We start from the raw sequence: 23919 nt of genomic DNA on the forward strand, positions 1-23919 counted from the left end.
GTTCTCAACCAGGGGTACGCAGAGGTACATCAACTTGTCTAGCTATTTCCCTAGTTTTACTACAGGCTACAGAAAAAGAACTAGTGAAGTCAGTACAAACTCAAATTTCATACAGACAATGACTTGTTTATACTGTTCTATATACTATACACTGAAATGTAAGCACAATATTATATTCCAAATTTATTTTTATAATTATATAGCAAAAATAAAGGTAAGCAATGTTTCAGTCACACAGTGTGCTATGACACTCCTGTCGGATTTTGTAAGCAAGTGTTTTTTAAGTTTGGTACACAAAACAAATCAGACTCCTGAAAGGGGCACAGTAGTCTGGAAAGGTTGAGAGCTGCTGCCCTACATCAAAAAAGACACCATTGGCTCTTCTGTCCAACTTCCAATATTTAACGGGCACCGAGTGGCTAGTACACTAGGGAGGATAGGATGGGAGACCAGAAATTATTCCTACTGGCTCATCCTGTGGCCCCAGTCACTTAGGCCGCAGTTCAGCAAAGCACTTAAGCACATTTTTACTCCTGGGGGAATTCTGCACACCGCAGAATTTTGCAGAAATTGATGTGTGCAGAGAATTTCCCTTTTCCCCTTCCACAGAAATGGGCTGCAGAGATATTGGCTACCAACAGGAGCCAGAAGAGCTCAGTTCACAAACAGAAGACAAGGCCGGGGGGAGGAACTGCAGGGTTCCCAGCAGCTCTAGTTTCCAGCACACCCTGAAGGAAGGAGGCAGTGGCACACAGAACACCCCGTGCAAGCCTGGGCCAAGCATCAGGCTATTTCTCCCTCTGGATCCCTGGGCTGGGGGGGGGAAGGGGGAGGGGAGGAAGTGTCTGGGCCAGACCCCACCTCCCCCCAAGGCTGGCTTATGTGCTTTTGTCACTCGGGACCTTAATCTCTCTTGTGCCTCATTTTACCTTTCTGAGGAATAGGACTACTACTGTTAATTTCACAGGGATAATGTGAGAATTATTTAAGTCACTGGTTTTCCCCTTCCCCATCTTACCCATGTTACTGACACAATGTTGAGGCCCAAACTTAAGATTTACCATTTCCCACTTTGTGTGCCATCCTGCTACTTTTTGCAAACCTACAACCACCCAAAATAAATACTTCAATCCTCTTAAAGAGCAGGCAGCATGGCCAGCAGCCCAGCCCTCATGAACATCCCTGCAAGAGAGCAGTGTACACACCTGGGATGGGAAGCAAAATTAAAGGGCAAGGGAAGAAAAGCAGCAGGTCTAAAGTGCTGGCCTTTCCTCTGCAGAACAACTCAAGAAGGAAACGCTGTAGTTTGGAAATAAGGCTTTAAAATGAGGAACTTTGGCTGTAAGTAGTGTTGCTTCATAATACCGTGTTATTTCCAGTTAAAGACAATCCTGGGTTTAGGGGACACATTTTTAAGTGCGGATGGATGTGGCATACACAGATTCACAAGACAGTCCTACAGTCATTCTGAGCAAGCTACCACCCTCAAGGTCCTGTTAGTTTAGTAAGCTTAAAAAAATCCACATCAAGATGGAACTAATTTAAAAGCCTGATGTGCTGGTGTCACTCGAGTCTTCTAGCCACCCCCACTGAGGAAAATGTGTGCCCTTTCTCAACATATGATATCTGCACGGCTGAGAGACCAGGTGCCCTCTGCAGTTTGGGCTTAACAGATTCCACTCTTAAGAGGTGAGAGGCAGAGAGAGAAGATGTTGTTTGCCTCCTGCCAAGAGTTGTCCCCAGGACAGTTGCAGACTCACCAGCTAAAATACACTGACCTCTATTTCATTTACTGCTACTATGTAAGCTAAGTGAGCCAAGTAGTTACTATGGACCAGAACAGCCTTTTCCATTACACCACCTCACAGGCACAGGAGGAAGCCATTTAAAGGGGTAGGAGCCATTTTTAAACACTATGATCTGACAGAAGAGTCCTTTCTGCCAGTTTCTGAAGAGGGTCTTTTCTCTATGAGGTGTGGAGTGGCTTTACCCCCCCCCCCAATCCCAGCCCCCTGCAGCCAAGATCAAACAGCAAGAACAGAAATACACGGCCCAATTGATGATATTTTTATAGTAGAGGCAGACCAAGCAGCAGGTACAATGCTGGGTCATACCCCGGCTGGCAGATAGAATCTCAATGATCGAGAGACTTTTTCCTGTTGGACCATATGAACCGGAACCATAAACTCACTGAATATTAAATCTCACCAAATGAGGGTCAATCAATCCTCATCATCATATCCACTCATACTCCACACCCAAACATAGCCATCATATGAACAACATACCCTCCTATCTCAGTGTCTGTACTTTGGGGGTAAAAGGTTAACGGGTCAATCGGGACTACTGCAGATTCTTTACGCCATCTGATCTTAAACCGAACTTCGCACCCCCTCGATAATCTGTACTTTATTCCCTGATCACCAGAAACTTCTATGCCTAAACTCTGTACTGTACACTTTTTTTAAAGCATCTTAATAAAACGTTTTTACAATGTTCTACACTGAGTAGTAAGACAAAACGTTCTATTCCATCACACAGATATCTGAATTTTTAACCAAATACCGCACTTAAATAGGGCTTAGAATTCCAGACATTTTTCTTCTTGTACTTTTAAAGTTAATCAGCGTTTGCTGTAGTTGCAGTGTTGGGACATCTGAATGCCTTTGATTCCACCACAACCCCCTAGAAAAGCAATATTTGATGGAAAGGTACAAAATTGTAATTTAGCCTTCAAGTGAGCATAATAGCCCTGTTGTGTTAAATGCACGCAGTAATTAGCATATTAATGCCATCTGGTAAAGAAATGGAGCTATACCCACATCAGTATCACCCAGTAAATGGCAGCATGACTTCTCATTTCATAATAGCATTTTTACAGAGCAATGAGGCTAATGCACAACATTTATATAGCATTTTCTTCTGAAGATCTTAAGTGCTTTAGAAGGACAAGTTTTATTCTCCCCTCTGCAATCTGCAAAATGGCACAAAGGGGCTAAGTGATTTGCCCAAGGGGTCACAGCCAGAGACTGCGACAGAAGTCTAGTTTTTCTAGCTCCCAGTCCTGTAACCCTGTCATTCCTGAATTACCAGTATATTTAATAGTTAAAGTTGGCACCACTCCCCCCACATATACCATAAAAACTCCTGGGCACATGCCGTTCACATATTGATTTGTATTTTATGTAGCCAATAGTCTACAGTGGTTCCAGTGAGAGGCAATTTACATTGTCTATTCTCCATCTCTCGAACACACAAAATTCTACTTGTCCATTTTCCTGTTTGACAGGAATACATTTTATTCATCACCACTGTGACACGATCCAGTGAGATTTAGTGCCTGGGCTGGTCAGCTTTCATGGCCATTTTGAAAGCTGATGTGAGAAACTCTCACTTCCATAACTGAAAAGGTATATTCAGAGGCCAAACTAGTGGCTACTGCACCATGGTATGAGGAGGTCTGAGACTGAGAGCTACACTTTATTTCTGGGCTTGCATGAGGATGGAAAGGCTTCAGGCATAGGTACATTCACTCCTTACCAATGTGCAAGTGACCTCTACTGTCCAGTCAAGGAAGAGCAAATATCAACTGGTTCCAAGAGCCAGAAGGATGCTTGCCCCAAATTCAGGGGCTTTGACACTAGTGCACTGAATGGGTTAAAAGTCTTGGAACATCCATAGTAGGGGATGGGAAGGAAGGAATACAGATTTATAGGACAGTTCATTTTGACTGTGAAGCAAAACGCCCAGGGAGTCTAGTCTGCAGGCTCAAATTCCCAAATGTTCAGAAAAATCAGTGCCTGCAACTGTTGCGTTTATAGAATCAAAGTAGATTTATTTTTAATGACACATTAAAATGGTGTCTTGAAACGAATCCACCTTCCAATTATTTTATTTTTGAAGGTCAATTTGTGCAACATCCAGTCAACATTTAAAAAAAAAAAAATCTGTAGAGCATCGAGTAAGGTTTTATGAAAAAATTTCAACTCAATCTCAACTCAGAGGTAGACCTCCAAAATTACTATTAAAGTGAAGACACTGACAAAAGTTTAGCTACAACAAGTAGATCATGGGATATCAGACCGTGCAGCAAGTCAATATGGATGTAACCTGAAAAAAAAAAAAAAATCAAACTCTGCACATCAACATTTCTCCACCTTGTATTTTTCCATGTAATGTAGTTTCATGGGGCAAATATTTTTCTTCTTTAAAAGCAGGTTGCTCCACCAAAAGTAATGCATACAGTATGTAGTGCCTGCTCTAGCTTAATTATCCTAGTAGCCAGGCTTAATGCTATACCATCCACTTTCCCCTCTGGTGCCCTACCAAAAAAAGTGCTGCTGATGTTGACCAGAGCAATCAGTTCTCTCTTCCAGATGTCAAAGCCAGATGGGTTCAGGCCAATGTTACAGCACCTCGGGCAGCATTTGCCCCTTCTGAAGCATCAGTTTGTTCCAAGTTTCATCCTTTGGAAACAACTTCCTTTAAAATGGTGGTGGTGAGGCTTTCTGGAAGATCTGCCTTTTGATTTTTGCTTGGAGTGATATTGTACAGGCTAGAACAGTAGCTCAATCTTTCCAGACTACTGTACCCCTTTCAGGAGTCTGATTTGCAAGTTTCACCTCACTTACTACTTCCTTACAAAAATCAGACATAAAAATACAGAAGTGTCACAGCACATGATTACTGAAAAATTGCCGACTCTCTCATTTTTACCACACAATTATAAAATAGATCAATTGGAATATAAATATTGTACTTACATTACAGCGTACAGTATATAGAGCAGATAAACAAGTCATTGTCTGTATGAAATTGTAGTTTGTACTGACTTCGCTAGTGCTTTTTAGGTAGCCTGTTGTAAAACTAGACAAATATCTAGAGGAGTTGAAGTACCCCCTGAAAGACCTGGGGGGGTACATGTACCCCTTGGCAAGAATAATAGTCCTTGCTTAGCCACACAGTTTACTACTGCACTGCTAACCCCGGTGGGGCTGCAGCATGCTCTGACACCAGAGCTTTGCCGGCAGCCTCACAATTGTCACTTAAATACCACTGTTATTAAAAGCTTCTGAGCTGTTTTTCAGAGCAAGCAGTGAGAGACAGAGACAAATCGTTACCATCCCCAATGCCAAGCAGCCTCAAGGTCATTTGTAATGTGGGAAAGCAGCAGTTGCAAGACTCCTCCCCCTACACTCTCATGGCCTACCAGTCACTGACTTTTAGCAAGAGCCAGACAGCATAATAGACTGGATATGAAAGAGGAGAATCTGCTGCATTGCCAAGGCATTCTCTCTGCTTTTACTTCATGCAGACTGTTCAGAGATGCTGCCTAATTGATCTCTCTCTTTACACTGCTGCTGTATTTCATCCAGTACGGACAGGCTGTTCATTTCCTACCATTCATTCAAACAAGAGAACACCAAATGCACGTATGTGTCACACACACACACACACACACCTCTTTTCCTCCCCCAAATTTTCCAAGACACTATGAGCATTAGTTATAGAAGTGTCTAAGAAAACCCCCAGATATTGGCATTATTTCCCCCATTTCACAGAAGAGAGTTAAACAAGAGACAAAGGTGGAGAAAATTGTCCATATCAGGTGGCAGAGATGAAAATAGAACCCAGAGTCCTGACAGCCTCACTCCACCCACTTACCTACTGCAACATCTAAACCACATTCCATTAATTGGTTTTAATATAAAACCAATCATGCACATGCAGATCTCTCACTTCAGAAAATGTTCTAGCTGATGCAACATTTAATTCTCATTAAGACTCAACGGCAAAAAAACAATGCTGTAAACATAGGTTGAGACCATACCCACAACTTTTAAACATGCTTGACTGATATTCATGATAAGGCACCAATCCCGTTAGAAGCGGGATGGAATGCTATTCCATCATCACTCCCAGGTGAGTAATAAAATGATTGTTCTTGAAATGATTTGCACAGTCAGGCATGGGCCTGTTATTTAAATTACCTGGGGGTGCCACTCGATCCTGATATTTGGGTTCAAATTCACTGATAGTGAGCAACATCACTTGAATGGTCCCAATGAATATGCCTGCCAGGCAGCCATAGAAGATCAGGTAGAAGAGAAGGATCTTAACTGCAAGAGAACAGAGAAATAATCAAGCCCTTGAAGCAGCCATGTTTCAACACAAAACTTCATCCTTTTCTACCGCTGAAGGAAAACCCAGCATGCTTAAGTGTGACACTGAAATTGCCCAAGAGGACTGAGCTAGGTATCTTGGTTACAACAGTTAGGAAGTGGCAGATGGTTATCTGTATCACATTAGTGTCTGGATGTCCTGGTCATGGACTGGGACCCTATTGTGCTAGGCACTGTACAAACACAAAGCAATTTTCTGATTTTAGTCACATCACATTCTAACACATTAAATACTATGAGCCAACTTTTTCATTTAAAAAAACAAAACACATAAAGGTTAATACTTGTGACTTGTTACTTGATCCACCAGGAAATATCACTCTGTGCTGCATTATAAGGGACTGATTTTCAGTGAAGCAAGCCTGCGTGGTAGTAAAGGACATCCTTAAAGTGCCTGTCCTTAGGCTGCTCAGCACTGTCACAACACCCACTCACTAGCATTGAGCCTTGGAGCTGGAAATTCCAAATGAATTCGCAGTTCAAATCCAACTGAATTCCACTAGGAGTTGGGTGTCTAATTCTTTTAGGATCCTTTGACAACCCCAATCTTCAACTGTGGACCTAATCCCACACATGAAAGTCAATGAGAGGTTGCTAGGAGCAAAATTAGGCTTCATCTTGGCTATTGTCTAGTTGATTCCAGGTGCTGAAAGCCACCTGTATTACTGTAGTTTGACAATTCCTATATAAAGAAAAACCGCACAGCATTACCAGATCATCCAGCTGAAGCAGCCAATTATATAACCAGATTTTTGATCTAAAGGAAAGGGGGGACTGGAATAACCACACAAGAAAATAAAAAGGAACACAACACTACTCAGAATCTGGATATCAGTTACTAGTTTACAAGGATTATCTCAGATGATTAACTGCATAGTAACATGCTGTACTAGGCATCACCAGGCAGCCTACAGGAAGGATAAACCAGCCCATGCCAAGCAACTTATATGCTAATCAAGGGAACAGTAACAAGCACAAGCAAGTGAACTAGAATTAGAGGCAACAGATTTGAGAAGAGAGTAACTGACTTCAGAATGCCCTAATCTGATGTCACTTTAAACCAGGTTGCAGCGCTGTGGCTTGTGTAGTCAGGCATAGTGCGGGCCCAGCGCTATAAAAAACCCACCTCCATGAGGGGAATAGCTACCAGCTGCTCTGGTGCAGTCTACACTGCCACTTTACAGCACTGAAACTTGCAGTGCTGGGGGGGCCCCCCCAAGGGTGTTTTTCCCCCACACCCCAGTGAGAAAGTTGCAGGGCTGTAAAGTGCCAGTGTAGAACACGTCCTAAAACAAAGACTCTCTGAACCATCTGGAGTGAGATTAGATGTGGGGGAAGGGAAGGACAGAAAGTGCAAGAGAAAAAAAAAAGCTTTCTTCCTGTGCTCTATTACCATAGAAAAGCAGCCCAATTCAAATACAATTCTCTTCTTGGTTTTAATTATTTTCAGTCTCTTAAAGAGAGAGCAGCAGGAAGGGGTGGGACAGACAACAGAAAAAACTAAGATAGCTGTCCTTTGTCTTCAAACTTCCTGCTACCTCACCCCACTGGGGAAGGAGAAAGTTCATGAAGTTAAACTCAGCAGCACTATGTTTTGGCACTCTCAGAGTTAATCACACTCTTTGGTATCCAGGCAGCTCTAGGCAAATGGTTGTGATGTCACAAGAGATTTGGAAATTTTTTCCAGACCAGTCAAAGGAGGTGCTGTTGTAATACACCAAACAAGAAGGTTGCTCTCTGCAATGTGCTTGCTGCCTTTGATTTTTTTTTTGGATCACATCAAATGGGCAGTACCAGGAGGTAGCATTGTTGTATCTCCCAACCAGGATGTTGTCAAACAGCACAAAAAAAGACATCTACAAGGTACACAGCCTGGGTTATAGAAAATATCCAGCAAATCCACCAACAAAGCACAAGTGCTTAGGCGAGAAACAGGTGCCTGCTACAGGTTGGTGCATAATACCTAGGCCAGAGACTAGCTAATGTACAGTTGTCAGAGCTCTGGCTGACTTTAAGGGAGCTACACCAATGGGGATCTAGCCCTAGATATTTAGGCACAAGTTCTTTGTGGCAGGGACCACATTCTATACACCTGTGAAGCCCCACACAGATTCATGGTGCTAGAAAAAAAACCAAAACAGTTAACGTATTTTAATTCTCTGCTCACACAAATATATATAGCGAGAGCCTCCTACAGTGTGTCCTAATGCTTCTGCCTGCCAAATCTGAAGATGGCAACTCCACATCCGGTTGATCAGTCAACAGGGGCTGACTTCAACAATGAGGGTGGCAGGCCAGCTTTGGTTGGCAGCAAGTGGAAGTCTGACTAAGGCTTTTAAAATTCATATATAAATAGACAACTTTCCAAGTACTATTTGTAATAGTACAATATGTAATCAGTACATTATACGTGATACTTCTTCCCATTTGTTTCCCAAGTTCTGATGTAAACTCAGCTTCCTTTAACCACCCACCCACCCCACTCCCCAAAAAAGGAAGAAGGAAAGGATTTATAAAAAGTCTTTCCAATTCTACAGTTTCACAATTCATAATCGGAGCTCATGTTTGCTGGTTAAAACCCAGCTAGGTAAAAATGAGCCCAAGGGCAAAATGCCCTCTCCCCAAGGACAACCATGCCTAGCGCTTCAGCACTGGGAGATGCATTCCTTGTTTAAGTCAAAAAGAGGTGTCACCGCCATCCTTGATACTTGGTTGTTTAAAAGAAAAAAAATCAGTGAACTGAAATATTTTAACAGTATCTTTTTGTAACATTGACTGGGAGGTGGGGGAGAAGAAACACAGTGACTAACAGCCACATGCTAGGGCAAGCTGGAACCAGAGACACCATTTCTCAAATTATAGATCACTGCGTATTTCGTGTTTGTTTTATTGTACAGAACTGGAGCTGCTTTCCCCCAGGGTCAACTCAAAATGAACTAGAGCTTGCAGACTATTAGAATCCAAAGCAAATAGATGTGGCTGTATAGAGAACAGAGAGGGGGAGAGAGACGAGCCAAAAAGATGGAGATGGGAAAAACTGGGAAGTGATGCCCTATCTTCACAATGCCCCTTGTATTTATCTGGTTAGTGCAATGCAGGCTGTGATGCACCTAGAAGTGGGGGTCCTCCTTGCCTCTGACTTCAGAGGAGGAGTGAGGAGAACCACACTAGGGAGAAGGGAAGGAGGCGGCTATAGAGCCATTGTGCACCTCATGGTCTCACTCAAGTTACATTTAGTTGCTAGGAGACTGGCTTCAAGGACTTGCTCATTCCTGAGTCTCCCCTGCTTCCTCCCGACCCAGCCCTTTCCTCTCTCCCCCGGAGCTCAGGCAGGTTATTCCTCCAAATGGAGACCGGGAGGGAAACATAAATAAAACCCAAGAGGACCATCCACACATCCAGAAAAACCAAACCCTAATGTCCTACCACCGGATGGCCTTGCCCAGACAGCTCAGTGCCTCCAGTTACCTCCTGCTTTCAGGTGTCACCTTGACTAACCTTGAGCTCTGATGCATTATTAACCCTTTGCTTCCCCAGCCAAGCAGCCCCACCGAGCTTGCTGGATTCCAGGGGGGGCGGGGGGTCTCTCTCTTTGTAACACAAAAGCCTTTACACCAATTTCAGAGGCCATCCCTGTATCACCTTTCAACAGAGGCCCTTTGCCTGGCTGTCTCCACAATTCGCCCTCCTCCAAAGACACCATGCCAGCCGCATTGGCTCCTCTACAAAGGGTCTGATGCAGAGGAGGATGGTGGGAAACAGCGAGAGGTATGTGTAGGGTTGTTCGCCCCCGCGCACACAGCCGCCCACCCCACCCCTACCGCAGTCACGACTCAGATTTAACTACATCAGTGCCCTTCAGCGTGACCTTTTGCAGGGGGAGGAAAAAAAAAAAGAGACACCAAGGCAGCTTTCTCCAGCAGGGAAGGCGCTCGGCCTTTCCGATTTCAAGCATCGCTGACAGATCTAGGCAACAGGCTGGGCAACGGGGTACGGGCAAGCCCCAAAGACGAGGCAAGGTTCCTCCTCCGAGCTCAGGCACCGCACAACCGCTTTCCGCCCGGAACAAGACGCACTTTCTCTCCCCAGGCGAGAGATACCGCATCCCCTCCGGGAAGGAAGGGAACCAGCCGCCCATAAATCAGCTAATCGCTCCAGGCAACACCGAACGGAACCGCACATTAAATCCACACCAGCGTAACCAGGTCTGGGGCCGGGGGGGGGGGGGAGGTGTTACTCAAATCACCACCGCCGCCGCCATCGAAGCAGCATGTGAGACCCGCGAAGGAAGTTCGGGGGGGATTTTTTTAATCCTGATGCGGGAGGGATTGTCTCCACTTTGCGCTAAACCGATTACAATGAACAAGGGAACCGATTCCCTGCCCCCGCCACCTTTCCTAGCTCGAGGTGTTGCGGGTCCGCGCGCGAGCCTTTGCCGGGAGCAGGGGACGCAGCCCCCCACGCACCCACCCACCCGAGACGCGCAGCCCGCAGGGGGAGCCCCGGGGGGCTGCGGCGGGGGCCGGCGCGCACGGACGCACTTACACCAGCTGCCGCCGGTCCGGCCCAGAAACTCCTTCTTCTCCGAGTTCCAGATGAATTTCTTCCAGTTGCCATCGCCTTCCTTGGCCTTGCCGCGAGCCATGGCGGCGGGGGGCGAGGAGGAGGAGGAGGGAGCGGCCCCGCCTGGGCGCAGGGGCGACACGGGAAAATCCTACGGGCCCCCTGGGAGCGGAGCGGGGGGCGGCCCTGCCAGCGGGTTCCCGCGCACGCCCCGGCGGCAGCGGCGGCGGCTGTACGGGCCGGAGGGCGGGACGCAGACGGGCCGGCGGCTCCCGGGCTCAGCGAGGGGCCGCTCACAGAACCGCGCCGGCCGGGGACATGGGCTCGGCGCGAGCCGGGCAGCGCCGCGCGCTATATTGCCGGCTCCCGCGGCTGACCCCGCCCACCGAACGCCGGCAGCCAATGAAAGCGGGATTTGGGGCGGGGGCGTGGCTTGGAGGGCGGGGGGGGGAGCACGTGGCTGAGCTGCCGGGCGACTCGGGTTGTATCCGCCCCCCCCCCCCCCCCCCGCACCTGCGAGGGAAGAGCGGGCGCTGGGGGAGACCCCACCTGGGAGGGGGGGAGGGGCGCCAGGCCAGTGGCCGCCGGGCGGAGGGGAAGGCGATGGGGAGAGAAAAAGCGCCCGGGGGCCCCGCAGCTCAGCGGGGCGGGGGTGGCTGCAGCCCTGGGGGGGGAGATCAGAGCAGGGTGCGGGCCATGTAGGGCGGCGGCGGCGCACAAGCTGCTAGACAAAGGGGGGGGGGTGAGAGCTGGCGCCAGCCGCACACCTGAGCCCTTGTACGCAAAGGGGGAGGAGCTGGGGAGCGGGATAAGGGGTCAAGGGCGTGTCCAGCTGCGGACGGGAGCTTCGCTGCGACGGGGGAGGGGAGAGGCAGAAATACTTTTCGTACCATTTCCACACCTCCCCCAGCACCACCATCCATACACTTGACAGCAGCTAATCCTGCCGTGGGCTAGTAGTGCCTGACCCCCCTCCCCTCCCCGCCCCGCCCCTTTTTGTGGGCTCTACATGCCTCCAACGCCTTCTTACAGCCTTTTGGCCAGGGGCGGCTCTAGACATTTCGCAGCCCAAAGCAGGGCGGCATGCCACAGGAGGCGCTCGGCCGGTCGCTGGTCCCAGGGCTCCGGTGGACCTCCCGCAGGCATGCCTGCAGAGGGTGCGCTGGTCCCGCACGGCCACCGAATCCGCGCGGAACCAGCAGACCCTCCACAGGCACGCCTGGGGGAGGTCCACCGGAGCCGCCTGCCGCCCTCCCGGGGCCCGGCAGAACGCCCCCCATGGCATGCCGCCCCAAGCATGCACTTGGCGCGCTGGGGTCTGGAGCCACTTCTGCTTTTGGCTCCCACCTGCTGGCTGCCCACAGCTACCATACAAAGTATTCCCCTCCCTCCCCCCAAGTCCCTTCCTTGTTTCTGGCCCCAAGTGCAACTTCCCTCCTGTGCCTTGGGAATCCCCCTTCCCATGAATATGCAAACACAGGATAGCAGCCCACTCAGCTGGAATGAGAAATGGGTCCTACCCGAGTCTATGCCAGGAACTCCTAGGCTTAGGTTTTTATTTAGTGCCTGTCACTGGGGTATTTAAGTTATGACTCATGAGAGGTGGGGGGTGACGACTAGTGGGCATCCTTTGTCTCTGGCAGCAGCTGCAGACTGGTCTGGGTTTAGGAGAAGGCCGAAGAGGGCTGTTATCAGTTGACAGCAGGAGGAGAAATGCCTCACCCTTTAAAATCCATTTTCTCTTTGCTATGCAACCTCCTCTGCATGAGCCTCTACTTGTGCGGCAGCCCTACTGCTGAGTAAAATGTATAGTAGAGCAAAGATACACTGGGTAACCTTTCTTTCTCAGTTTCTCCTCCTATCTGTCATTCCTACCCTCCATTTGAAATCACACTGCACTCCAGCTCACTCAAGGGTAAACACAGCTATTGCATATTTAATGCAAATAACATGCCCCATGCTCTGTTTGTGCTGGGAACACCTGTTAGGAGGAGGAGGAGAAAGGCAGAGCCTGCCCCAAGGCAAGGATGGGTCCCTGCTTGGGGGGGGAGGAGGAGAAAGGGGCTGTGCCAGCTACAATGTCTGCAATAGGATGGTAGGCATTGCAGGGGGTAGAGTTCTGCAATGAACAGACCAGACCAATGGGTGATAGTGATCGGGAAGAGATTGGGGGATGCTATCTGAGGGGTGGGAGCAAGCAGCAAGGACCAGGCCATAGTATTTCCTCCCAGTTTGACCTTCAGGAACATATGCACTATTTTCTAGTTTCCCTGAGGAGGAAGAAAGAGGAGAGCACATGGTCAAACTAAGCACAGCCAGGGAGAAGAATGAGCTGCCCACAGCTACTGACTAGATTTTTTTTGTTTGTTTTTTCAAAGCCATATCTCAGCTTGCTGGGTCCCTGTAAGCTGAGGCTTTGGCTACACTTGCACTTCAAAGCGCTGCTGCGGCAGCACTTTGAAGCGCTAAGTGTAGTCAAAGCGCCAGCGCTGGGAGAGAGCTCTCCCAGCGCTGTCCGTACTCCACCTCCCTGTGGGGAATAACGTACAGCGCTGGGAGCCGCGCTCCCAGCGCTGGGGCTTTGACCACACTGGCGCTTTGCAGCGCCGCAATTTGCAGCGCTGGAGAGGGTGTGTTTTCACACCCTGCTGCAGCGCTGCAAATTTGCAAGTGTAGCCAAGGCCTCAGGCCTGAGACTGCATCAATACCACACAGAGAGCCACCACTATGGAGCAGGTGGGGGCTAGCAATCACTGCCCATACCCCAGTGCTAGGCCAATTGCCCTGTGTATCCATGCTCAGCAATAACCATTGGCTCACCTGTAGCCTACCCCACCCCACCATTTACTGAACACCACCACTCTCCTGACACCCATCTTCCCTTGGTAATTGGCCCAGTATTCAATATTGACAGGCCCCCTACAAAACCTAAGCATTAATTTCTGGCCCATCACTCTGAGTACTCACTCCTTTACTGTGTTACCAATAGCTAACACCACAACTTAGCTCTGTATAAGAGCTTTTCCTCCTTAGGCCTCAAAATGCTTTACAAAGGAGGTCAGTATCATTGTGGCCATTTTATAGATGGGGAAACAAAGGCACAAAAAGGTGAAGTGATTCACCCAATGGCTGACCCAGATACAGGACACAGGGACCCGGAGTCTCAAGTCAGCATTCTGTGCATCATATCATGTTGCCTCAATAACATAGCACCCACACCTGCTCCAACCAACTTTAACTCTGCCCTCTAGTGATGCCATGGGGGGGTAGAGGGGGGGAAAAGAGTATCAAACATATCATAAAAAAAATCAATATTATGGAACCACAAATATCAATAGCCCTTAATCATAAAGATGGTTATTGCATGGTGTCACTGTGGGGCAGAGTTAAGGTGGTTTGGGTGCCTTACATGTACATTTCATGCCTTAACATGTTTGGATTTCTTCTAAATAACCTTAACTCTGAATTTCCTGTGTTTGTAATGCTTGGGTTTGGGTAATTACAGTATCCCTGTACATATCTGCCCTACAGGTTAGAGCACTGGAGTAGGATTCAGGATACTTGGGTTCCATTACCAGCTTAAGCCACTGGCCTGCTGAGTGACCTTGGACAAGTCACTTCACTTCCCCATGCCTCAGTTTCCCTATCTGTAAAGCACTTTGAAATCTACTGCTGAAAAATGCTATACAAGAGCAAGGCCTTATTACAAAGAAAACCTTTGTTGGTTTAGCAGCATCAAGCAGGGCTGTAGAAACCATAACAGCATATCCCAAACCTAGAACCAAAGGGAAACAAAGCCACCCAAAAATGCATTTCAAAAGGCCAGGAATCTTGTATTGGACCAACTTCTGTTGGTAAGAGACAAGCAAACCTTAAGAACTGTGTGGCTCAAAAGCCTCTCTCTCTCTCTCATATCCTGGGACCAACACTGCATAATTTCAAAGGGCACACACCTAACTTTCACTCCAAGGCCCCCCAATCCTGCAAACATTTATGCACATGCTTATGTTTATATCTGTTTATTACATGAATGGTTCCACTTTACTGTTGTGTAAAGTTAAGCAGCTACTTCCATGTTTGCAGAATGGGGGCCCAAGTTAGGTACAAATTCACCCGTCCCCTGTCTGGCCATTCAGATTTTGCCCAGACAGTCTGAGCACACAACTATATGATCGGATTTTCAAAGAGCAGTAAGAGCCTACAATGACCTTGGAAAATGCTGAGGACAAAACATGCAAAGATATCCACCATGTCTACAAGTTTACCTGCAGGAGGAAGGAGTTTTAGAAACCCGCTTCCACACTGCCTAGGGAAGAATGATTTAGCAGGATGGTATTTACTCTCAGTTTCATGAGAATTTGTTTCTTATTTGAATGGGGTGAAGGCAGAGGGCTGAGGTGAAGCATCTTCTTGCAGTGGGAGAGGAGAAGGGATTCAAGAGTTGTTCTCACTTAAGGAGATGGTACAGGTTGTCCTGCAGTGAGAGGTGGGAGTGGGGAGAAGCAGGGTTTTGCCCAGGGAGGTGATTATTCTGCCCTTTGGGCAGGGAAAGTACCGTGCTCTCAGTGAAGGAGCAATGTGGATTTTACCCCCATTTCCTCCAGCTGTAGTTTTGCCACCTGGCTGACTCCCACCCACAGAAACCCAAGTAACTTGCACTGAAGTGAGGCTGGTAAGGTAATCTCTTTGATTGGCCCAACTTCTGTTGGTGAAAGGGACACGCTTTCGAGCTTACAGAGCAGGGGTGGCTCTAGGCAGCAGCAAAGCAAGCACCTGCTTGGGGCAGCCCATTTGGAGGGGCGGCATGAGAGCTGAGAACCAACAGGGGGCTCTGGGAGCTGTAGTTCCTTCGTTAGCTCCCTGCCTATAGGGCCAGCCCTGGAGTAGGGAAAGAACTACATTTCCCAGCATTCCCTTGGCCACTACCAACTGGAAAGGAAGGAGGGGGGACCTCATGCGGCAGCATGCTGTGAGTGCTGTGAATGGTAAGGATACCATATTTTAATATTCAAAAAACAGGACACTCCAGGGGAAGGGAAGCCCCCCCTGCCACCATCCACTCCCTCTGACTGCCCCCCACAGAAACCCCAACCAACCAACCCCCCCTGCTCCCTGATCACCCTCTCCCGGGACCCCTGCCCCTAACTGCCCCCCAGGACCCCACCCCATATCTAAACCTCCCTTCTCCTTGTCCCCAACTGCCCCCTCCTGAGAACCCCCCCCCGCAACTTCCCCCCCAGGACCCCACCTCCTACCTGTCCCCTGACAAACCCCTGGGACTCCCATGCCTATCCAACCACTGCCTGTCCCCTGACTGCCCCCCCAGAACCCCCTACCCCTTCTCCAACCCCCCAGCCCCCTTACCGTGCCACTCAGACCAGCGTGTCTGGCTCCACGCAGCTCCAGACACGCTGCTGCATACATGCTGCTGTGCTTCCCCGCGGAGCCCACAGCCCCCACACCCAATCCACACACACACACACCCCTAGCACCTGCCTTCCAGATTTGAACACCTCAAAATTCAGGAGTGCTCAAGCTCAGTTTGGGCAGCTATTACTTCATTTCTCTCAAATCAAATATACCGATCCACTGTAACTTCCTGTAGAAAAAGTAGGATAAAATTGAGCAAGAAATGTTTCCCAGTGGTTATTAGGACTGGAATTGCTATTTTCAACAGCCATTGCCTTTTTTTTGTTTGTTTGTTTAAAAGGAAGACAGTGATATTGCATTGGCAAATTCCCCATACAAAGAAAGAGTGGAACAAAAGAATAAAGGCACCTCAACTTTTCCTCATTTATGGAGGCCAGTCTTATAATATGCATCCAGATATCCTCCAATCACACAAGCTGAACATTGTTCCACTTTACTGCAGCTCTGTAACCATATGGGAACCAATCCTGTCTGTGTCCTGTGCACATCCAAAATTCCTGCTGAATGACCCGCCCTGGGAACAAGTTACCAGTGACCCAGGGCTGCGGTGGAAGGAGGGTGCAGGCAGGGGCGGCTCCAGGCCCCAGCACGCCAAGCGTGTGCTTGGGGCGGCAAGCCGTGGGGGGCGCTCTACTGGTCGCCGGGAGGGCGGCAGGCGGCTCCGGTGGACCTCCCGCAGGCGTGCCTGCGGAGGGTCCGCTGGTCCCGCGCTCCAGTGGACTGGTCCCTCCGGCTCCTGCTTGTGGCGGCGAAATGTCTAGAGCCGCCCCTGGGTGCAGGTGGGCAGGGGGGAGAGCCCAGGGCTGGGGTGGCAGTGGGATGGGGGAGGGCACTGGTGGGGAAAAAGGGGGAAGCCCAGGGCTGGGGCAGCAGGGGGGCATGAGGGGGGAGCCCAGGGCTGGGATGGGGGGCAGCCAAAAATTTTTTTGCTTGGAGCGGCAAAAAAGCCTAGAGCCGGCCCTGTTACAGAGCCCTTCTCCAGGTCTGCAAATAACTTGCATTACACTCTACGTCTGGGAGGATGGAGGGGAGAGGGGAGCAGGCTAGGGTGGAACCTCAAACTGCTAGAGCAAGCACTACTTAAAAGATGAAAGTGTGTAAAATGCCCTTAGTTAGTTACCATTCATGGGCTGCTGCTACAAACAGGCAGGGCTGGGTCTCATCTGTCTGTCAGGCCTAGAGCAGGAAGGGGCAGCTGCTCAGAAGCCTGGCACCATGCCCACACCAAGCAGGTGAGAGAAAGAAACAAAGAGGGCCAATCAGCCACCACAGTGCAAAAGGCCACAAGCCACATGTGCTGTGTTAATTGTCCCAGGAAAAACTAGGAGAGACAGGGCCTGATTCTCAGTGACACTGAGGCATTTTACACCACACCGGCAGCATAAAGTAGCCTCAGAGTGGCTAAGAATGGCCCCTGAGAATGTCCCTTGCACCCCAGTCAGTGTAAAGCTGGCATATGGGCTCTACATCAGCCCTAGCTGTAAGTAAGGAGCATCATGTCTGCAGCACACTGCACTGTGACTGTTCCCTGATTCTCTGCCTCCAGGACCCATAAGGGTCCATGAGAAGCAGAGCGTATGTTTTGGAGCAGGACAGAAGCTGCTCTAAATTACACCAGGGTACAGGCAGGTCTGCATAGCCCCAGAATACAGAGCATCCAAAAGTGGCTTAAAAACAAACAAACAAACCAAAAACAATCTTTGTTCCCCATTCCTGTCCCAAGCACAGGAATGGCGTATCTGAGAACGAGGCCCACAGACATGCATTTAGTCCTCTGAGCACAGAGATTTTATTTATGTAGGTTTAATAAAAGTGCCTATCCATCTCTAGGCATCAAAGCAGGGAGGTGGCAACTAGTAATCAGATCAGCAGAAAACCATCAAGGAACCCAGTTCTCTTGCTTATGCCAGTTTCATACCTGTGTAATACAGTTGACTTACTCCTAGCTTATGCCAGTCTCAGCAGAGTCAGGTGTATTGGCTCAGCTGGGCAGAACTGGTCAGGCTTCAGTTTCCAATTCAGTACAGAACAGTAGGGCGCAGGATTCACAGCTCTGGAAGGTATGAGTGTGTTGTGGGTGGGCAGGCAGGATTTTGGGGATGCAACAGGACTGCATGTAACAGGAAAGAGATTCACTGCTGGATGTTAAATAACCAGGCTACGTCACTGGGACTGAGTATTGTTCCTCTGGCTAAACAGACACACACAACCATTAGTAGCAGAAACCCAAACAACATTCTGATCAACGCAATAGAAAACTATGATGTAGTAAATAAGCCATTTCTCCAGATCCAGTCTTTCTTTGACGATGCAGGAAAATAGGATTTTTGCCTCCTCAATGAAAATAGTTGGATAAAAATATAGGAAACCCACCCCATTTTGCTTGGCCCATCATAAAGTGAACATCCCTCAGGGAAAAGCATGTCTCCCAAGGAATAAAGTATGAAACTGGGAAAAATACAATGTGTTTCATTACAGCTGGCATTCTGGAGCCTCTGTGAGGATGGCAGCTAACGTACTGATTAATAAGCAATCACCATGTGAATTATACAAGTAATGGCAAGAAGGCTGAAGAAAGTCTTTCACTTCTAGTGCATTGGTTCAAATTCATCCCAGATTTGGTAGAAACCGTGCCATCTGAAGTCTATGTAGCATGAATGGTGGATCTCAGTTCAATTCCTACAGGACAAAATGCTTCACCACAAACCAAACTGCAGACACCAACTAGCCTCCATGCATAGATGCTGCCACACCTCCTGGCTTGAAGTGGTTTCCTTTATATACACAGGGTTTAGTTTGATTCAATGGCTCTCAGCACCCTCACTATACAAATTGGTCCAGCACCCCTGGCTCCATGTTTGATTTTGCTGCTGAGACAAATAAGACTGGCTGGCACATAGAGACTAAACTCCCCGCTCACTCCTAAAGGGGTGCAGTGGTGATGCACACCAGCAGCAGAAAGCTTAGCGGAAGCCTGCCTTGCTGCTGCCTATGCTGTTATGTACAGAAGACTCCAGTTTCCAGGGACCAACAATCTGACTCCTTTCACCAGCACTAAACCACTTAAATTTGGGAACAAAAAAACTAAACTAATAAACCTCTGAAATCTGATCTAACTGAGGTTTTAAAAAAAAATGGGAGGAGGGGGGGAATTATTTCTGTCATTAGCTATCAGGCGCTGACTTATCCAAGCAGCCCACACAGCAACTGGGGATGGGAGGGGTCCATCAGGGCACAACTTGTCTCTAAACCTCTTGTAATTGTTCAGTCAGGAGCACAGTAGGACGGCAATGTGATTTACAAATCCTTTCAGAGACTTTTCCCTCCCAGAGGTTAAAAAGAATGCCAATTATAGGTAAAAAGCTTTATTTTCAGTTCTACCCATGGTAAGAAAGAGGAGCGCCCAGTTCTTAGCTTGTGAACTCTGAGAATGTGGCAGAACAAAAAGCTGGCTTTGACTCTGTGTCTGTCCGATTAGCCTGATTCCCATGCCATTCTTTAATGACCTGAGTTGCTTGACACCCCAGTGGAGGAGCCAGGGGGAGAAAGAGAGAAGGCAGTAAGAGTTGACTGGACTACCTGCCTCTTGAGATGTCATAATCTAGTTTCCATAGGGCAGCATGTCTTACATCATCTCATGCTGCCGCCAAGAGGATTCTATCTCGGAGCATGTCTAGATTGCAAGCATGGGGTCTGACTGCAGCTCATGTAGACATACCCGAGCTAGCTTTAAATTTTACTAGCTCAGGTACCAGACTGGTGAAGCCGCAGCAGCATGCATTTCAGCTCAGGCTATGCCAGCAAGTAATTACCCAGGGTTCTAGCTGGGCTCGTACAGCCTGCACAGAAGTGTGCGTTGCTGCAGCTTCACCACTCTGGGACCTGAGTAAGGAGATTAAAGCTACCTCAGGTAGGTCTGCTTCGTAGCCTTGGCTACATTTCTCTGAAGTGGATTTGGTGTTAATGGAAGGTGATGAGTTGACAGGTCACAGGTGTGACGTTGCAGTCTATATCAGTAGTTCTCAAACTTTTGTACTGGTGACACTTTTCACATAGCAAGCCTCTGAGTGCGACCCCCTTATATATATTAAAAAGTGTTTTTAATTTATAACACCATTATAAATACTGGAAGCAAAGCGGGGTTTGGGGTGGAGACTGACAGCTCACGACCCCCCATGTAATACCCTCACGACCCCCTGAGGGGTCCCGACCCCCAGTACGAGAACCCCTATCTATATGATTTTATAAAAATATGCTAATGAGTGAATATAATATAACTGGAATATGGTTCATGCAAAAGGTCTCATTACAAAGCTTATAATCTACTGAGTGTGATCATCCTATTTGTATAAATGTAACTCTTGTATCTGAAACTAGAAATGTGAAATATAACTCTGAGGGCCTATTGTATTTATGCATTAATGGTGGTTTGAAATCTTGATGACTCCTATTAACCAGGACAATTGACTGGATGGCTGTTTGCAGGCCGGCCTTCCTGTGAGTCAGGCTGGGAGGAATTAAGGCTTGAAGTCTTGCAGTGACATGTGATCATGGTACCTAAATTGGAATCCATCTTTAACCTGGTGTCTTTCCATTGAGAAGGAGGGGTGGGAACCCAGAGAGGGACAAAGGATTCCCGCCTTATGCAAAAGATATATAAAGGGGTGGAACAGAACAAAGAGGAGAGAGAATCCCCCATGAAGAATCCCCTAGCTACCACCTGAGCTGGAACAAGAGCTGTACCAGGGGAAAGGATTGTGCCCAGGCCTGGAAGGTGTCCAGTCGGAGGGGGAAAAAAAACCCAACTTACTGAAGCATCTCTGAGGGTGAGATTATCTGTATTCAGTTTGATTAGACATAGATTTACACATTTTATTTTATTTTGCTTGGTGACTTATTTTGTTCGGTTTGTTATTACTTGGAACCTCTTAAATCCTACTTTCTGTATTTAATAAAATCACTTTTTACTTATTAATTAACCCAGACTATGTATTAATACCTGGGGGGGGGGGCAAACAGCTGTGCATCTCTCTCTATCAGTGTTATAGAGGGCAAACAATTTATGAGTTTACCCTGCATAAGCTTTATACAGGGTAAAACAGATTTATTTGGGTTTAGACCCCATTGGGAGTTGGGCATCTGAGTGTTAGAGACAAGCACACTTCTGTTAGCTGCTTTCAGGTAAACCTCCAGCTTTGGGGCAAGTAATTCAGACCCTGGGTCTGTTGGAGCAGACGAGCGTGTCTGGCTCAGCAAGACAGGGTGCTGGGGTCCGGAGCTGGCAGGGAAAGCACGAGCAGAGGTAGTCTGGGCACATCAGGTGGCAGCTCCCAAGAGGGTTTCTGTGATCCAACATGTCACAACGGGATTGAAGTTCTCTATGCACTATGGCTCAGGCAGTGGTTGTTTCCCTACACAACACCTGTTGACAAGTGGCCTCATCTCAGTTCTGGAGTGGTTTGTATGGAATATGCAAATAGGGCCAGATTTTCAAAGATACTGAGGCACCTAGAGATACAGCTTGGTGCCTGGTGGGATTTTCAAAAGCATCAAAGCAGGTTAGGCACCTAATCCCACTTGGCACTATCTTTATCGTTAGGTGCTTCAATACCTTCGAAAACTTGGCCCATAGACAGTCTCTGTGATCCATTCACTTCCTCCTTGGCCTCTCTGCTGAGACAGCTAGCAACAGAGCCGATTAGTGCCAGTTGCGTGGTGGTGGGTTTTTCTTTACCTGGATACCTGCCCACTATGAATTGGACTGAGACCACTTCATTTCACAGAGGTCATCATGGGGATGACTTTCAGGTACTCCCAACCAGAGCTGAAGAACCAATAACCTGGAAGCAGAAGGAACTAGATCTTATTAACAAACCCTTCAGTCGTGAGTTTAATGAGGACGCAGCAGAGGAATCAAGCAAATGGTATTAACCTGCTGCTGTCATTTACACGGGACATGCCTTGCAGTCATTTAGATTGCAGTCACACCTGGAGGCCTCAGCCATATCACGGCCCCATTGTGCTAGGCAAATTCTATTCTTGTATTTAACTTTTTCTATTTGAAACTTGGTTCCTTATATTTATGCAATGGAGGGTGTAGCGTGTGGACCAAGACTGGGATTGAACTAAATGAGAATTTTGCCTGTTCTTTTGCTTTCAGGAAGGAGGCTGGGGGTGAACTACCAAATGCAAATCAGTTCTGCTGCGTGTTGAAGCAGAGCCTGGACAGTCGTAATTGAGGGCTTGCTCAACTCCAGGCAGGGGGATTTGAGAGGATTCCTTACTTTTTTCTAAATACTTTTAGGGAAGGCAGCAGTTATCCGTAATCAGATACTATTTGTCCTTACAAAGCTACTACTGCTACCTGAAGCTCAGAGCACTTCAAACAACTTCAAAATATCCCTGGCTAATCGTTATAATACTAATTTTGTAGTTGGTAAACTGAGGCACTGAGAGATTACGTGACTTTCCCCAAGGCTACATAGCAAGTCAGTGGCAGAGCACATTAGAATCTTCTGCTATAACCACTGACTACACTTCTACATTTATGCAATAAATTCATCTACAGTTACTGACTTTGACCCATGAATCTCCACTGGTGATAGTGTAAGCAGGTCTCGGATGTTTTTTTAAAATCACCATGCAGTGAGATGAGTGTTAAAAGCCTTTACACCTTGTCTACACTACAGCTTCCACCTTTCCTTCTCCTGGCAGAGCCACACTGCTAGTGACCGACTCAAGCACCCAATGCAACGTGTATCCCATTTTTATGAGCACCAGCACTCATCCAGAATGTTACCATCTCCATTTTGAGAGCTACAACAAGCACTTAGCTGGGATGCCTTATTTGATGGGTGTGGCACTTATCTAGGCTTTAATACCACATCTATCACCATGGTATTTGAGCACTTGTCCCAGTGTTAACAGCAACATTAAATAATGCATATAACCAATGTAACATTAGATGTCTACTAGAGACTGTGGCATATACATGACACCCATATGACACAGAAAGGACCCTTTTGCCACCAGGCTGGTGTGATCCATAGTGCGAGAGCTCAATAAAATCCAACTAACACTTTTGTAGAAGAACTTTCCTCAGCTCTGTTGGTGAGAGAATACTGAGAAATTAAGATGCATTTCCCCTCCCCCCCCCCTTTTTGAGGGAAGACTTAAGACCTGGTAAATGTTTGGCCACTTGGATGGTTTTTGACGCTGCATTCTTGTGATGAGTAGCTGGCCATATTTCCTATATAAATTGAAGTTAACCCTTTTTCAAGTGGTTCTCTCAACTAACTTTAGTTAGTCTCCTGGAAAACGCATGTTCAGCAGGTCTCCCTCTTTTTTAACTCCACTCTGTCTAGCTATTAAAATAGCTTCTCACTCCAGCCCTGGCCCAAGTCCACTGGGTGTCTATGATTTAGAATAAATGTGTTTATACTGAGAGATATGCACCACATAGGGGCAGGGAGCTTCTGACCACTTCTGACTGAGAAAAAAAAATCTAGAGCACCCGAAAAATCACTGTTAGTTCAGTTCTGTGCTTATCTCTCAGAGATCAAGTTCCCAAGCATCTGCCAAGTTTGTTTCAGTTCCTGTTACACCCAGAGGTTGTACTGACACTGGAAAGCCACCCAGATCTGTTCACAATATACTTAGACATTTCAAAGTGCTTTTAAAAAGGTGGATAAGAGATATTGGATATGGGAACTGAGGGACACAGCAAAATGATGAAAGCGATGGG

At 47.6% G+C, this 23919-nt stretch overlaps 1 protein-coding gene across 4 annotated transcripts in view; it reads right to left on the reverse strand.

Moving 5' to 3' along the window:
- The window catches only part of ATP1B1 (ATPase Na+/K+ transporting subunit beta 1), a 130979-nt gene that overhangs the window by 8967 nt on the left and 98093 nt on the right, over positions 1-23919 (reverse strand). For 2 of the 4 annotated variants that reach the window (XM_045001708.1, XM_045001706.1), the window contains one exon: positions 5991-6119. In XM_045001708.1, the coding sequence (XP_044857643.1) occupies positions 5991-6048 (58 nt within the window). In that variant the 5' untranslated portion in view covers positions 6049-6119. Of the gene's footprint in view, positions 1-5990; positions 6120-10727; positions 10918-17295; positions 17318-23919 lie in introns of those variants that run through there. The other 2 variants (XM_045001707.1, XM_045001705.1) reach the window with 2 other exon arrangements.

The sequence above is a fragment of the Mauremys mutica genome, chromosome 1 (genome assembly GCF_020497125.1).
Source record: "Mauremys mutica isolate MM-2020 ecotype Southern chromosome 1, ASM2049712v1, whole genome shotgun sequence".
NCBI classification, from domain to species: Eukaryota; Metazoa; Chordata; order Testudines; family Geoemydidae; genus Mauremys; species Mauremys mutica.